The sequence below is a fragment of the Plecotus auritus genome, assembly GCF_963455305.1.
Source record: "Plecotus auritus genome assembly, chromosome: 3".
In the NCBI taxonomy this organism is placed as follows: domain Eukaryota; kingdom Metazoa; phylum Chordata; class Mammalia; order Chiroptera; family Vespertilionidae; genus Plecotus; species Plecotus auritus.
In genome coordinates, this window is record NC_137772.1 from 170931160 (window position 1) to 170948988 (window position 17829).

General features: G+C 41.0%; 1 protein-coding gene across 1 annotated transcript; it reads right to left on the minus strand.

Moving 5' to 3' along the window:
- Positions 1-5922: 5922 nt before the first annotated feature.
- On the minus strand, positions 5923-6900 carry LOC308244231 (olfactory receptor 6C4-like; the record flags this gene model as incomplete). Its single annotated transcript, XM_080660203.1, has 1 exon — positions 5923-6900. One exon carries the CDS (start codon positions 6898-6900, stop codon positions 5923-5925), a length of 978 nt encoding a protein of 325 aa, XP_080516329.1.
- Between the last annotated feature and the right edge of the window lie 10929 nt (positions 6901-17829).

Genomic DNA, 17829 nt, shown 5'->3' on the forward strand with positions numbered 1-17829 from the left:
CACAAGATGGCCAGCAGGGGAGGGCAGTTGGGAGGGACCAGGCCTGCAAGGGAGGGGAGTTGGGGGTGATCAAGCCTGTAGGGGAGGGCAGTTATGGGTGACCAGGCCAGCAGAGGAGGGAAGTTGGGGGTGCCTGAGCCTGCAGAGGAGGGCAGTTGCGGGGGACCCAGGCCTACAGGGGAGGGCAGTTAGGGGTTACTAGGCCACAGGGGAGAGTAGTTAGGGGCAGTCAGGCTGGCAGGGGAGTGGTTAGGGGAGCCGTGGGCAAACTACGGCCCGCGGGCTGGATCCGGCCCGTTCAGCTATTTTATCCAGCCCGCGGAACCAAAAGAGCGGAGGGTTCTCTTGCTCTCCCCTCCGCTCCTTTACTTTGAATTTATATTAGTTCACACCAACACTCCATCCATGCTTTTGTTCCGGCCCTCCGGTCCAGTTTAAGAACCCATTGTGGCCCTCGAGTCAAAAAGTTAGCCCACCCCTGGGTTAGGGGGTGATCAGGCTGGCAGGCAGAAGCGGTTAGGGGCAATCAAGAAAGCAGGCAGGTGAGCAGTTGGGAGCCAGCAGTCCTGGATTGTGAGAGGGATGTCCGACTGTCCATTAAACAGGCAGTCAGATATTTCTCGAGGGGTCCCAGATTGGAGAGAGTGCAGCCTGGGCTGAGGGACACCCCTCCCACCCCCGTGCACGAATTTCATGCACCGGGCCTCTAGTTATAATATAATAATATTTCTTGCCTAAACTTATTAAAGCACATGCAAAACTTGTTAACATAAAAATATTACCACATAGTCTTTAATGATAATTGATAGACTTCCTTTTTTGAGTAATTTTTCCAAATACAACTTGACTTGCAAAGTAAAGTCAAACACAAATATCATTGGCTTAAAGACATCAGATTTTGGCAAAATAATGAGGAATAAAGGAGCTGAGATTTTGAAGTGTAGAACTATGGAAAGATGAACCGATTGTAAATATCTGCTTTGTGCTTGAGGGCTTTTTTAGAGTCATGACTGTAGTGGATTAAAGATAATGGCAAATTCTTTGTTAATTTTCCCAGTCAGAAGATGTATTTTCTTTCATCTTCCCTTTAATCTTGACTGGCTCTATGACTTGGTTTTGACCATTAGGATGTGCTAGAAGTGAAGTTGTGTGACCTCAGAGATTAGGTAATTGAAGTTTTGTAGCTTTCATCTTCTTTCTTCGGAACATATGATCTGGAGCAATCCAAGAGTCATGTGAGAAGTTCAAATACCCTGACATCGCCTGCAATGCCAAGTTAGTTTGCTGAGAAGCTGGTAGAGAGAGCTCCTTGGTCAACCCCCATCTTCTGTAGCCATCTCAGCCATGGCGACCTATGACTAAAAAAAGCCATCTCAAACATCAGCTCAGTGGAGCCTTGACATGATTCCAAAATCCAATCACCATTGATTGCAACTAAATGAAAGACTCATGTGAGAACCACTTAGCTGCCCTGTCTGCTCCTGCAACGATGAGTGACAGAAAATTGTTTTATCCACTAAAGTTTTGGGTGATACATTACACAGCAATAGGTATTCAAAACTAAGATACAGGGAAAGGGCTTTGCCTGGGCAGTGGGCTACCAGGGAACCAGCAGAACCCTTGGTGGTCTCGAAAGGCTGCCGAAACCATTTTGCACATTTGAGAGGTCTGTATGAAAAATATTCAAACTGTAGAATTTTGAGTTTTTCTTTCTGTACGGCATATTTCAAAGAGTGTTAACTGAAAACTTCAGAAAACTTTAATGGATCAAAAATAACTTCAGCCCAATGAAAATATTTGCATTTTCAAAGAATATGATGAAAATTATAGATGTCTGGAGGAAATATATGTAATGGAGGGATTCTAAATTGACTAAGACAGCTAATTTTCAGTCAACTATTAAGTGTTTGACATTTTATATATTATTGCTAATTCTCAAAATGACATTTAGAGGTTCCATTATATATATATATATATATATATATATATATATATATATATATATAGTCAAATATAACATATATATGACACGGCGTGCAAAATTGTGCGGCTCTGCCCATCCACGCGTGCCCCGCCCACCCGCCCACTGCGCATCCTGACCCCCTAACCTCTCCACCCAGAGCTCGAGCGTGCCTGGCCCTGCCCCCAACCCCTCCAGCCTTCTCTGGCTGCTTCAAGCCCTGCATTTGGTCCCGGGAGTCACCTTGGGCTGATCCCGTCTCCTCCTGGCACCTACCTGCTTCCGCCCAGTCTCTGGAGCATTGTGCTGGAGGAGAGCATGGAAGCCTCCTGCCTGCTGTGGAGTTTTGAGTGCCGTTTACTGGCGGAGCATGCGCTGTGCTCCTTCCTCTGGCAGGTGGGCGGGGAGTGTGCTGAGTGTGAGTGGTGGGTGGCGAATAACTGGTGAGGGGGATGCTAGGGGCTCTCACCCCCACCCTCCCTGCCACGGGATGGTCCTGCCTTCTCTAGGTGCCTCCTTGCTTCTACCCTGTCTCCTGAGCCACATGGTGTCTCTCCCCCACCGCGCACGCAGCCTCCTGCTGAACGTTCATTACGGTGTGAGGGCATCATGACCATTAGCATATTAGCTCTTTATTATATAGGATAAACTTCCATACTGTTTTCCATCATGGCTTCCCCAATTTACATTTCCAGCAACTGTTTACAGGGTTCCCACATCTTCACAAACTTGGTTCTATCTCTCCCAGTATCATTTTCATTTGTTTTCTTTTAATTTCATTTACTGGAGTCCCGGTGTACGAAATTTGTGCATGGGGGGGGGGTGTCCCTCAGGCCAGCACAATCCTACCGGGATCGGGCCTAAATGGGCAGTTGAACCTCCCTCTCACAATCCAGGACTGCTGGCTCCCAACTGCTCGCCGGCCTGCCTTCCTGATTGCCCCTAACCACTTCTGCCTGCCAGCCTGATCACCCCCTAACCACGCTCCTGCCAGCCTGATTGATGCCTAACTGCTTCCCTGCCAGCCTGATTGCCCCTAACTGTCCTCCCCTGCAGGCCTGGTTCCTCCTAACTGCCCTCCCCTGCTGGCCTGATCGCCCACAACTTCCCTTTCTTGCAGGCCTGGTTCCTCCCAATTGCCCTCCCCTGCTGGCCATCTTGTGTCAGCCATCTTGTGTGCACATGGGGGCAGCCATCATGTGTTGGAGTGATGGTCAATTTGCATATTACTCTTTTCTTACATAGGATAGAGGCCTGGTGCATGGGTGGGGGTTGGCTGGTTTGCCCTGAAGGGTGTCCCGGATCATGGTGGGGGTTCCCTTGGGGCATGAGGCGGCCTGGGCGAGGGGCCTGTGGTGGTTTGCAGCCTGGCCACGCCCCCCGGCAACCCAAGCAGAGGCCCTGGTATCTGGGATTTATTTATCTTCTATAATTGAAACTTTGTAGCCTTGAGCGTAGGTCAAGCCAGGCCAGGGCGAGCGGGAAGCTTGGCTTCCTCCATTGCCGGGGGCAACCCAAGCCTCCTGCTCTCTCCAGCTCTGTGACCGCCACCATATTTGTTGGGTTAATTTGCATACTTGCTCCTGATTGGCTGGTGGGCGTGGCTTGTGGGTGTAGAGGAGGTACGGTCAATTTGCATGTTTCTCTCTTATTAAATAAGATTATGCTTTTTACCTAGTATTTTTTACATAGTTATTTTTATAATGTTTTGTTTTCATTTTATCAGTATTATTTTTATATCTTTGAGGAAATTATATATATTTTATATTCTTGATGTTTCTTCTATAATTTTCTTTGGATCATATGTGGTCTGGTGTGTTACCTTGTCTCCTTCCTCCCCTATCCCTCCATTCACAGTGGATATATTTTTCAGATGGGGGTTATTTTTGATTCTGAACTCATGACCTCTGTATGTCTTTAGCTATACTGTCTAGTTATGTGTATGGACAGAAGCTTAAGCCATATTTTGTGATGTTCTGAGTGAATTTAACGGAATGAAAAACATGATCCTTAACCCAGAGAGCTCAAGTCATTATAGAACCGCCCTTATCTTACTTGCCTTCTTAAAAACTTCTCTTTTTATCTTTTGAATTTCATTTTATTGTAAGAAGCAGCATTGGGAAAAGACAAACTGTTTAGATTTATAACCCATAAGTCCACAGCCTCTGAGGGCTTAGGGAGAGAGAATAGAAAAATGATGCCCCAAGAGTAGCAGAGCAGCCACTGTTTTTATCTCCTTACTCTAGCACTGCTTGGATATTGTCCTCAGAATACTAGGCAGGTAAAACTGTTTCTTTTGATTCCTGTCCACAGTAATAATAGGAGGAATAAAACACACCCACTTATACATTTAGTTATTGAACATTCCAATAGCTCAGGTGCAGAATCAGTAATTTTATTTCTTTGCTTATCTATACCTTGCATTATGTTCCAAGTATGTATTAAGATAAGCCAGCTTCAATGAATAGTTTCATAAAAGCATGACATATTTTTCTTGGGCAAGCTCATTTAGAAGGAGTTACATTCCTTCTCAAATTAATTTCTAAATACTTATATTGTAAAGGCTGGGTGAAGCCCTGGCTAGTGTTCTTAAAATGTGGCTTACACCAAATAATGTTCTTTCTTACCTCAGCATACTCAGAGATATCCAGGGCATGAATCCTGGCACTGGGCATATAAGATCTTTGGTTAATCTTTTCCTGCCCTTCCCCCTCCCCCTCTCCTCTTCCCTGTCAGATTCATAGGTCTGTTCCATGTTTCCATGCCTGTGTGTGTTGAGCGTCTGCCCCCTGGTGGTCAGTGTGCGTCATAGATACCGGTTGAACAGTCGAACAGTCAAAAGGTCACTTAAGCTTTTATATATATAGATGTGCAAGTACTCAGATTTCCAAAATGTTCCTGGTTCCATTGAAATTGAGCCCCTTCCACCACCTATTCAAATTTAAATTGCTACACTGATCTATGTGTGGAGTTCTTGGTAGGATAGTCTATTCCTAGTTGGTTGCTAAGACTCATAATTTGGAACATTCTTGATATAAAACTGTATTGATATTATTAATTATTTTTTACTTTATGAAACAGGCATCCATGGCTTATGCTAAAAAGAAAAGCAAAAACTTGTGGAAAAGTTAAAAGAATGGAGCCATGTCACAGGATTTGTTCGTTATCTAACAAAAGTAGGCAAAAAGATAAAAATAAAACCACAATTAACAAAAAATCACCAGAATCTACCAAAAAGAGAGAGAGGGAGATATCAGCTATTAACTTAAAAAGATATGAGCTAAGAAAAGCAACAATATATCCTTTTAAGGTATGTGAAAGGCTTCTAACCTTGCCTCTAGAAACCTCTTTTAACCATAACTTCTAGAAAAATAAATGTGAGTTGACAAAAATCTTGATTATTTTTGCCTCATATGGAGAAAAATGGAGTGAATGTATATCCTTTAAGAAACGCTTCCTTTGTGGAAAGATGGAAGTTGTAATGGCTACCATTGGAAAATAAGTGAAAAAGGGGAGGAGGATAAAAATTACTGACACTTAGAAGCATAGTCTCCAGGGCTCCATGATGAAGAGCAATGTTAATGCTAGATTTCCTTCAAGACAATGCTGGGAATATAACTTCCTTTCTGAAAACTTCAAGTAACTCTATAGCTAGTAATTGAATACCTTCATGATTTGGCCTCTCTTTTTCACTTAAAATTCATATCTTCCTAGTTTCCTAAATAAGTAATAGGCTTTTATTCTTATATGTCAAATCATTTCTGGAAAACAGTTAATTTCTCCAATTGTTTTCTATAAATTCTCATTCATCCTTCTCTAATAACACCATGTTATTTTATTTGAAAAATAAACTCATTACACAAATTTGCAGTTCATACACCTTTTATCACACTAGACTATAGATTCCTAGAAATTAGGAGAGATGCTTTTCATATTTTTACCTTCAAAAGCCAGTTCAGCACTTAAAATATGGTACACTTAATACATTGAAATATATACTTTTTTTTTTTTAAAAGTTTCACCATCTTTCTGATGGTGTCCTTGAATGCCTTCTTCACTTGCTGATTCCTTAGAGTGTAAATGAAAGGGTTTAACAAGGGAGTAACCGAAGTGATCAGCACAGCTATTCCTTTGTTGAAAGCACCTACTTCTTTTGCAGAGGGATTAATGTACATAAACATGCAGCTGCCATAAGAGAGGAGGATGACAATCAAGTGAGAGGAACAAGTGGAAAAAGCCTTTGTCCTCTGCTGGGCAGAAGGGATCCTCAGAACGGTCCTAATAATATATGTATAAGAAAGTGTCACCAGTACCAGCGTCACCACCAGAGTGACAGCAGCCAAGAAGATAACCACCATTTCTAAGAGACTTGTATCTGAGCAGGCAAGCTCCAGGAGGGGCCCATAGTCACAGTAATAGTGATTCAGCACATTGGAGGCACAGAAATCCACCTGGCTCATCAGGAAGATTGGGGGTAAGATAGCTAAGAGTCCCCCCAGCCAGGAGCAAAACACGAGTTGTATGCAGACTCTGCTGCTCATAAGGGTCAGGTAATGCAGGGGTTTGCATATGGCCACATAGCGATCATAGGACATAGAGGCCAGGAGGTAAAACTCTGTTGCCCCAAGAAATATTGCAAAAAAATATTGAATCAAGCACCCAGCAAAGCTGATGACTTTATTTCCTGTTGTCATGCTGATCAGAAATCTGGGAATAAAAATGGATGTGAAGGAAATTTCTAAGGCAGAGAAATTCCGGAGGAAGAAATACATGGGGGTCTGGAGGTGTGGGTCTACCAGTGTGAGTATGATGATGGTCAGATTTCCGAGAACACTTAGCATGTATGTGAGGAGCATAAAGGTGAATATCATGACCTGGATTTCAGGTTGGTTTGTGAGGCCGAACAGAATAAACTCAGTAAACATGGTCCTGTTTTTCATTGTTGACCTTCAGTAGATCTAAAGAAAAAGATGAGAATGATGAAAACTGAATTTTCTCAGGGTGGGAGAGATAAAGCTGCCTGTGACTAATAGAATCAGGTCATATATTAATTACTGTCCATCTAATTGGCTCAAGCCAGTGTCCCATTGGACTGGACTAGACTCCATGGATGCCCCAGGTCTTCTATAGAAGTGACCTTTTCCTAAGTCTTAAATTTCCTCTAGTCCATCTATTCCTGTACTCTTAACAGAATATTTTACAGAAAAATTATTTTTTTCAGAAGAATATGTTTTGGAATCTATCCTTTCCCCCTAAAATCTTCAGGAAATCTCCACATTTAAATCACTTTTCCCTGACTCTCCTACTTCGGTGCTCTTGGTAGAAATATCTCTATCTCATTCTGTTTTCTGTGCTTTCTTTTCCCTTCCCTGTGCATTTTCCCCTATGTGTATTTTTTCTTCTCCCTGTACTATTTGATGCTTCACTAGATATTTGTCATAGATCCTCCTCCCCATTACTGTCCACATCTCTGATTTCCTTGTGTGGTTCACCAATGGGAATTTCCCCACACAGATTATGCTGAAGATCTTGATATATAATTGATTTTCTCTATACCTCCACTTCTTTTGTGGGATGTATTTATAATAGGCCTTTAGAACTTTTAAGATCTTGGTCCAACACTATCTTATTTTATGCCATGAGCATTTTTGTCTACATGCACAAGGCTCAGGCATCAATAAATAATATTAATTAGCATTTTTATATGTTTCTCTGTCACATTCAGAGTGTCCTAGGAATTTATTTTGGATATATCTCCGAGAAAAGAGAGCTTGAGAGATCCACAGGCAGCATCTCAGAGTGGATTTTGTCCCCGTCTTAAAGGATCCTTGGTGGCAAACCAAGGACCACAATTTATTATGCCTTAAACTTTCCTGTCCTCTATTCTTGGAACACAGAATCAGGAAGAGGGAGATCCATGTTTCTAACAATAAGATTCTTTTGTAGATAAATTGGTAATCCCCAAGGAAGGAAACTTTGGTGGAGGCATTTTGTGTTCATCTTTAGGTTTTTCTGATTAAGAGGCAAAGACAATTCACATGCATATAGGTTAGAAAAATCATATCCTCGCAGTCATTCTTGTCAGTCTCTCCATTATTCCATACAGCTTTTGGAGAAACTAGGTGATGTTAAACATTTATCTGAATCCCCTACAGCCGTCCCTTCTCTGTTTGTACTAACCTGTGGTCTTTGGCAAGTACTGCATTTTCATCCAGATTTTCACAATTGGTTGAGTTCATGATACACTTTTATGGAATAACATCAGTGACTTCAAAAACATACATCCTCAACAATCGGAATGACTGCAGGGGGTGTTTATCTTACTGTTCCTAAGAGGTAAATCAAAGGTGAAATGTGCCATGTGAATCTCCGAATAGTAGGAAATGTAACATGTTTTCTATTGTCTTCCCATCCACATTCTGTCATTTTCTTAATGGAAGTAACCAAGTTTGTAGAGCTTAAGTAGGAAGGAAGTATATTACCTTTCATTCTATGAATCCAAACCAGAATCAAATCACAGTTTCTGAGAGACACAGTCCTGCACATAAGTAATAAAAAGGAAAAGTAAATAAGCTACCCCTCTCCTGGCAATGACAGAATTAGAAGAGAGGACTTCAATAGACTGAAAATTCCTTAATATTTCTGTTTTATGAGAGATTATTGTGAAGTCCTTAGAAGGCAGGGTATGAACTTTGCAGAGTCTATATTAGCCAGAGTGACAGAGCTTTTATCTGCCCCCCCTTTTTTTTTTTTTTAGAACAGGCACATGGGGATCAATTTCCTGAAGAAGCTAAAGATGCCCTGTGGACCCAAGTTCAAAATGTGCAAATAAAACTCAGTTGTTGATAATTTTGAGAACAAGTTGCAAACATATGGCTGCAGAGAGAAGTTCCTGAGAGACCATGATAAGGATCCATGAAAATCTCTGCCACAGCCATGAGGTTTGTGGAGTTGAGAGCAATGTAGTGAGACCCCTGGGAACTGGTATGCCTGACAATGCATAGTTCCTATTATGCATTGTTCCTATTATTTTTGCCTTTAATAACCAAATTTGGCCAGTGCTCAATCTTGGTATAAAAGGATGTCACTTCACAGTGGATAACAACCATCTTGATACCATGGAATCCTTCATTAAGATCTGCATACTCAAGTTAATACTCAATATTATAGTCAATATTACTCAAATTAATACTCTACTCATCAACTAGAAAATATTTTGCTTTTATAAATTTGGCTAGTATGTTCCATTCTATGCATAGTTCTACAGTCTCTCAGAAGCAGTTTTCTTTACTTTTGAAGAAACAATACATTTTCACTCAATTCTCTATGGGATATTTCAACAGCCCTGTCAGTGCACATACCTTTACAGGCAAGATCTTAACCACATCCAACTCATTCCAGGAACACAGGTGTGACATTATATTGATAACATCCTCTTGCAAGGAAATTCAAACAATATACACACTGACATGGGATCTACAAACACTTGTCACAGAACTTTCCAATCAGGGTTGGGCCATTGCATCCTGTGAAATTTACTTCAGTAAAATTTCAGGACATTACTCATCAGCCCAAGGATGATTTATAACTGATGCAGTAAGGAACCAACGCTTCTCTTTCATCAGCACTTTCTACTTTAAAATAGACTCAATATTTACTGTTTATTTGTTCCTCTTTTATAAATTTTAAGTCCATTATATTACTAGTTTCAGGTGTACAGCATAATGATTTGGTATCTGTATATTTTGAGAAATGATTACCACAATAAATCTATTTAACATCTTTCATTATACATAGTTACAGATTTGTTTCTTCTTGTGATGACAACTTTTAAAATATACTTACTTAGCATCTTTCAAATATGCAACACAATATTATTAACTACTAGAGGCCCGGTGCACGGATTCATACACTGGTGGGTTTCTCGGCTTGGCCTGTGGGGATCAGGTTGAAACTGGCAGTCCGACATCCCCTGAGGGGTCCTGGATTGCGAGAGGGCACAGGCCAGGCCGAGGCACTCCACTGGTGCACGGGGCCTCTAGTACGCATATAAGATCTTTGATTGATCTCTTCCTGCTCTCTACCTTACCCCCCCCCCCCCCTTCCCTCTTAGATTCATCACTCTGTTCCACGTTTCCATGCCTGTGCATTGAGCATCTGAGCCCTGGTGGTCAGTATGCACCATAGCTACCGGTTGAACAGTCAAACGGTTCCTTAGGCTTTTATATATATAGATAGCCATCATGTTGTACATTATATATCAGGTTCTGCAAGGCAGACAACATTCTAAGACAAGGATTATTATTAAAGTTTGCAAGACACAGTTGCCATAATCTCTGATTTAAGAATCTGGGCTACCAAAGCATATATATATATATATATATATATATATATATATATATATATATATATATATATTGGTTAAACTTCACCTGAGGATGTTTTACCATTGATTTTTTTTAGAGAGAGTGGAAGGGAGGGGTAGAGACAGAGAGTGAGAAACATTGATGTGAGAGAGAGACATATTGATTGGTTGCCTTCCTCATGCACCCCACTAGGGCTGCAACTGAGGTATGTGCCCTTGACTGGAATTAACCCTGGGATCCTTCAGTCCACAGGCCAGTGCTCTATCCACAGAGCCTTATTGGCAAGGGCCAAAACATATACTTTTAAATACATTTTACTTATTTATTTAATTTTATTTTTTTCCATCAACATTTATCCCTTCTGTGCCCTCTTCCACCTCCATCCCCTCACCCCCTAACATTCCAATCACCCCGATCCCTCGAGTTGTATGCCTGCTCTCCAGCTATGAGTCTGTCTCTATTTTGCGTTGTAGTTCAGATCATTCATTAAATTCCACATGTGAGTCAAATCATATGGTACTTGTCTTTTTTGACTGGATTATTTCACTTAGCATAAGGTTCTCCAGTTTCATCCATGGAGCAGACTGATGAATAAAGGCTAATATTCACTTCTTTTTTACAGCCAAATAGTATTCTATTGTGTAAATGTACCACAGCCATTTTATCCATTCATCTACTGATGGACCCTGGGGATGCTTCCAAATCCTGGATATTATAAAAAATGCTGCCATGAGCATAGGGGTACATATTTCTTTTGAATTAGTATTTCTGGTTTCTTTGGATACATTCCCAGAAGTGGAATCATTGGGTATAAGGTAGTTCCATTTGTAATTTATAAAGGTAGCTTCCCAACCAAGATGGTGGCATAGGTACATGCCTGTACTCACTGTCTCCCACAACCATATACAAATTACAACTGAAATACAGAACAACCATTGTTCAGAACATCCTGAAAGCTGGCTGAATGGAAGTCTTACAACTAGAGAAGTAAATAAGAAAGCACACTGAGACGGGTAGGAGGGGTGGAGGCGTGGAATGGGCTGGTCCGACACCCACATGTGTTGCTTTTTTGATCAGGAGGGAGATCTTCTCTGTGGAAGCCTCCTGTGAGGAGCAAGGGGGTCCCAGCCCCACACCAGACCCCTATCCCAGGTTCCCAGAGCTGGGAAGAGAAGTCCCCATAACTACAGGCTGTTAAAAACCAGTGGGGATTTCAGCTCAGTGACACGGAGGCTGTTGGAGACCCAGGTGTTCCTTTTAAAGGGCTTGCACAAGAACTGAACTTACAAGGTCCTGCTTCCTTTGAGCTCCAGGGCCAGGGCGAGGCTCTGGGAGACCCAGACACATACAAGGAGGAATTGGATTGTCTGCATTCGGACAGGAACTTGGTGGTGGCTTTCTACCAGAGGAAGGTGCTGACAGGGGTTATTGTTCCTATCCTGGCAGCCATTTCTGTTTGCTCTGCCCTGGTGATTCCCTGAGACCCTGCCCCATCCCATTTGCAGCCACACTCAATCTGTGTTCAGCGACTTTTGAATATGAATGGCCTGTCCTTCTTCAGGCTTCAGACTTTGCTAAAATCTGTCAAACAAACTGCAGCTAGGTCAGGGAGCCCCAAACCTATCATTAAAAGGCCCAAGACCTGGCACTAGCACCAGCCTGTCTTGCTTCAGAGCTTGGCCTTGACTGGGTATTTCGTAACCCAATAAAAATAGGAGGAATCTGCAGATCTCTCTGTAGCTGCTGCTAGGTGGCCCCAGACAGTGGCTGATTTTGCACCTCCCTGGAGACCCAAGAGCCAGTGCACCCAGGGGGCAGAATCAGACCATACCAAATTACAACTCTACATATCCATAAGCTACACACTCAAGAGGCAGACTCCATGAGACTCAGTGAGACAAAGCCCCACTGAAGCAAGTCCTGCTCCACAGGGGTGTCTCCTGCACAGTAGCTCTCCCACTGTAGTCACAGCTGGTCCCCACAGCCAATTGGCCTAGGAGTCCATTCCTCCCAGTGACACCGACAGCAATCAAGTCTCAATGACAACCAGACTGTGCTCACAGCCCACAAAGGGGTGCACCTGGAGCTCCCAGCTCAGGTAACTGGGAGGCTGAGCCACTGGGACCTATAGGACATCTACTACACAAGGCCACTCTACCAACTCAAAGAGACATAGCAGCTCTACCCCATACTTAGAAACAAACACAGAGAAGCAGCCAAAATGTGGAGACAAAGAAACATGTCACAAATGAAAGAAATGGAATAAAGCAAACTACTGGATATAGAGTTCAAAACCACGGTTATAAGGTTACTCAAGAATCTTCTTGAGACCTCTAAGGGACTTAGTGAAACTCTGAAGGATCTTAGTGAGAATACAAACAAACAAACAAACAAACAAACAAACAAAAAAAGAAAAGGATCAGTCAGAAATTAAGCATACACTGACTGAAATAAAGAATAATATACAAGGATTCAACAGTAGAGTAGAGGATTCCAAGAATCAAATAAAAAATTTTAAATAGGAAGAAGCAAAAAACAATCAGAAGAACAAAAAGAAAAAAGAATTAAAAAATATGAAGATAGTGTAAGGAGCCTCTGGGACAACTTCAAGTGTATCAACATTCACATTATGGGAATGCCAGAAGAAGAGAGAGAACAAGATAATTAAAAAGCTATTTGAGCCCTAACCGGTTTGGCTCAGTGGATAGAGCGTCGGCCTCTGGACTGAAGGGTCCCGGGTTCTATTCCAGTCAAGGGCATGTACCTTGGTTGCGGCCACATTTCCACTGGGAGGTGTGCAGGAGGCAGCTGATCGATGTTTCTCTCCCATCAATGTTTCTAACTCTCTATCCTTCTTCTTTCCTCTCTGTAAAAAATCAATAATATATATATATTTTTTAAAAAACAGCTATTTGAAAGATATTGCTAAGACATGTCTGCTATTTTGCTGCCAATGGAGTCTTGTATGATTTTTGTGGTTTCCTGTCTTACATTTAAATCCTTTAGTCATTTTGAGTTTGTCTTCGGTGTAACTTGGTGATCTAGTTTCATTTTTTTGCATGTATCTGACCAAATTTCTCAGCATCATTTACAGTATTTATAAAACCTATTTGAAGAAATATTTACAGAAATCTTCCCCCACTTGGTTTTTGTTTGTTGGGAGTTTCTTGATTACTGCTTCCATTTTACTAGTTGTAATCTGTCTATGCAGATTATATGATTCTTCCTGATTTAGTTTTGGAAGGTTGTAAGTTTCTAGAAATTTATCCATTTCTTCCAGATTGTACAATTTGTTGACACATAGTTGTTCATAATATTTTCCTACAATTCTTTGTATTTCTTTGGTATCAGTTGTTACTTCTCTTTCATTTCTGATTTTATTTATTTGGGTTCCCTCTCTTTTTTTCTTGATGAGTCTGGTTAAAGGTTGACCAATTTTGTGTATCTTTTCAAAGAACCAGCTCTTGGTTTCATTGATCTTTTGTATTTTTTTAAAGACTCTATTTAGGTAGAAACCAAGATGGCGGCATAGGTAAGCACCTAAACTGCTGCCTCGCACAACAATTTCAAAACTACAACTAAAAGACAGAACGGACACCATCCAGAACCACAGGAAAGCTGGCTGAGTGGAAATTCTACAACTAGAAGGAAAGAGAAAAGCTCACAGAGAATTGGAGGTACGGCAAAGGGTCTTTGTGCACGCAGAGAGGAAGGGCAGCTGAGAGCCTGGCTGACTTTCTCTGGCGGAAGGGGGAAGGAAGCCCCCGACCGCATTGAACCTCAGTTCTGACTGCACTGAACCCCAGTTCTGGGCAAGCCCCTGGGGACCCACGCTCTTGTGGGGGGAGTCTGGACTCTCGGGCGGAGACTCGGGAGGCGGGGAAGGCAGAGGTCTGAAGGAGCACGCGTGCCAGTGTGCACAAAGGCTGAGGAGGTTGCCACAGGCTTTCCCTAGTGGAAGGGAGTCAGAGGCTCCTGACTGCACTGAGCCCCAGTTCTGACTGCACTGAACCCCGGTTCCAGGCGAGCCCCTGGGGACCCACGCTCTTGTGGGGGGAGTCTGGACTCTCGGGCGGAGACTCAGGAGCTGGGGAAGGCAGAGGTCTAAGAGTGCACGCAAGGGCAAGGCTGACGGGAAGCCAAGACTGTCTGCTCCTCCCTGAGACTCCACCCCATCCAAGCTGAGCACAGAGGCTATTGCAATTTGGCAAGTCTAATCCTATAAAGCTGTCTCCAGTACCGAACTTCTCCCAGCATAGACACAGCTGATCCTTACAGCCAACTGGCCTGGAGGTCAATTCCTCCCAGTGATACCAACAACAATCAAGACTTCATTACAACAAGGCTGTACACACAGTCCACAAAGGGGTGCACCAAGGGTGTCCACCTCAGGTTAACTGGGGAAGCTGGCCCACTGGGCCATATAGGAAACCTAGCACACAAATTTACCCTACCAACTCAGGGTAGCAGTGAAAATGCGGCGTCAAAGAAACAGATCACAAACGAAAGAAATGGAGGAAAACAAACGACTGGATATAGAATTCAAAACCACGGTTATAAGGCTTTTCAAGAATATCCTAGAAAAGGCCGATAAATATAACGAGACACTAGAAGATATGAAAAAGGACCAACTAGAAATTAAACATACACTGACTGAAATAAAAAATATTATACAGAGACCCAAAAACAGACTAGAGGAACACAAGAATCAAGTCAAAGAAGTGAAATACAAAGAAGCAAAAAACACTCAACCGGAAAAGCAAAAAGCAAAAAAAAAATACAAAAAGTTGAAGATAGTGTAAGCAGACTCTGGGACAACTTCAAGCGTACCAACATCAGAATTATGGGGGTGCCAGAAGAAGAGAGAGAGCAAGATACTGAAAACCTATTTGAAGAAATAATGACTGAAAACTGCCCCCACCTGGTGAAAGAAATAGACTTACAAGTCCAGGAAGTGCACAGAACCCCAAACAAAAGGAATCCAAAGAGGACCACACCAAGACACATCATAATTAAAATGTCAAGAGCAAAAGACAAAGAGAGAATATTAAATGCAGCAAGAGAAAAACAGTTAATTACCTACAAGGGAGCACCCATACGACTGTCAGCTGATTTCTCAACAGAAACTATGCAGGCCAGATGGGAGTGGCAAGAAATTTTCAATGTGATGAATAGCAAGAACCTACAACCAAGATTACTCTACCCAGCAAAGCTATCATTCAGAATTGAAGGGCAGATAAAGAGCTTCACAGATAAGAAAAAGCTAAAGGAGTTCATCACCACCAAACCAGTATTATATGAAATGCTGAAAGGTATTCTTAAAGAAGAGGAAGAAGAAAAAAGTAAAGATAAAAATTATGAACAACAAATACATATCTATCAACAAGTGAATCTAAAAATCAAGTGAATTAAAAACCTGAGGAACAGAATAATCTGGTGAATATAATAGAATCAGGGGCATAGAAAGGGAGTGGACTGATAATTCTCAGGGGGAAAGGGGTATGGGGGGTTCAGGAAGAGACTGGACAAAAATCATACACCTATGGATGAGGACAGTGGGGGGGAGGTAAGGGCAGAAGGTGGGGTGGGAACCGAGTGGAGGGGAGCTATAGGGGGAAAAAGGAGAAACAATTATAATAATCTGAATAAAGATTTATTTAAAAAAAAAAGACTAATTTATTTCTGCTGTTTATTATTTCCTTCCTTCTACAGACTCTGGGCTTTGTTAGTTGTTCTTTTTCAAATTCCCATAAATGTAAAGTTAGATTGTTTGTTTGAGCTTTTTCTTCTTTCTTGAGGTAGGGGTGTAATGATATGAATTTCCCTCTTAGGACTGCTTTTCCTGTGTCTCACAGATTTTGGGTTGTGTTCTCATTTTCATTTGTTTCAAGTTCTGATTTCTTCCTTGACCTCATTGTTAACCCATTCATTGTTTAGTAACATGTTATTTAGCGTCCATGCCTTTGTGTGTTTTCAGTTTTCTTCTTGTGATTGGTTTCAAGTTTCATGGCATTATGGTTAGAGAAGATGCTTGATATGATTTCAATCTTCTTAAAATTATTGAGACTTGCTCTGTGTCCTAAGATTTTTTTTTGTGTGTGTGTGTGCATTCTAAGCTTTTTCTGACTTATTTCACTTAGCATGATATTTTCAATGTCCATCCATATTGTCACAAATGGCAGTATTTCATTTTTTCTTATGGAGAGTAGTATTCCAATGTATATATGTAGCACATCTTCTTTATCCAATCATCTATTGAAGGACACTTTGATTGTTTTCATGTCTTGACTATTATGAATAATACTGAAATGAACATAAGAGTGCAAATAAATGTTTTTGTATTTTTTAGGTAGACACCCAGAAGAAGGGTTGCTGGGTCATATAATAACTCTATTCTTAATTTTTTGAGGAACCTCCATACTGTTTTCCATAGTGGCTGTACCAGTCTACATTCCCATCAGCAGTGAATAAGGGTTCCGGATTCTCCAAAACCTCTCCAACATTTGTTACTTGTGTTGTTGGTAATAGCCATTCTAACAGGTGTGAGGTGGTATCTCATTGTAGTTTTGATTTGCATTTCCCTAATAGCTGGTGAAATTGAGCATTCATATATCTGTTGGCCTTTTGTATGTCTTCTTCACCATTTATTTTTAACATTGTATATATGGGCATTTAATCAATGCAATAAGGAAGGAAAATATAAAATCCATCCTGATTGGAAATAAAGCATTAAAATAGTTTTTATTTTCAGATGACATGAACATCATTATGGAAAATAAAGGGAAATATAAAATAGCTATTAAAACTAACAAGTGAGCTTAGGACAGGAATAAGGTACAATGTCAATATAGAAACAACAATTGCATTTCAATAGACTAACAATGAACAATTAGAATTTGAAAATAAAAAAGCAGTTTATATAAAAACATGAATTACTTAGGGATAAATCTAATAAATCTGTGTCATTTTTGAATGCTTAAAACTACAAATCATTGATGGGGGAATACAGAAGACCTAAATAAGTGGAGAAATAGACCATGTTCATGGATCTGAAGACTTAATAGAGTGAAGACTACAATTCTCCAGATTGATATATGTAGTCATCACAATCACAATAAAAAATTTAAACAAGCTCTCTTTTTAAGGAGAATTTGACAAGCTGTATTTACAAATTTGTATGTAAAAGCAAAGGACATAGGTAAACAACAATTTAGAATAAGAATAACATTGGAGGGAGGTCTTTTACAATACTGATTCTCCATGTTCTTTATCTATTTGTATCAAGAACAGTGTATTTCCAGTCATCCAGATTTAAACTCTATGAATGACTTTATTTTCCTCTTATTTCATATTAATCAGTCAGTGAATATCATAACTATTTCTAACTTCTATGTCTGCCCTAAACATTTGACCCAGGTAGTAAGATTTGCTCAAAGAATTTTGAAACACAGTCTCATTCGTTTGATACAGTTTTCTTGTAAGAAAGGTTCTCTGCTTACTTTT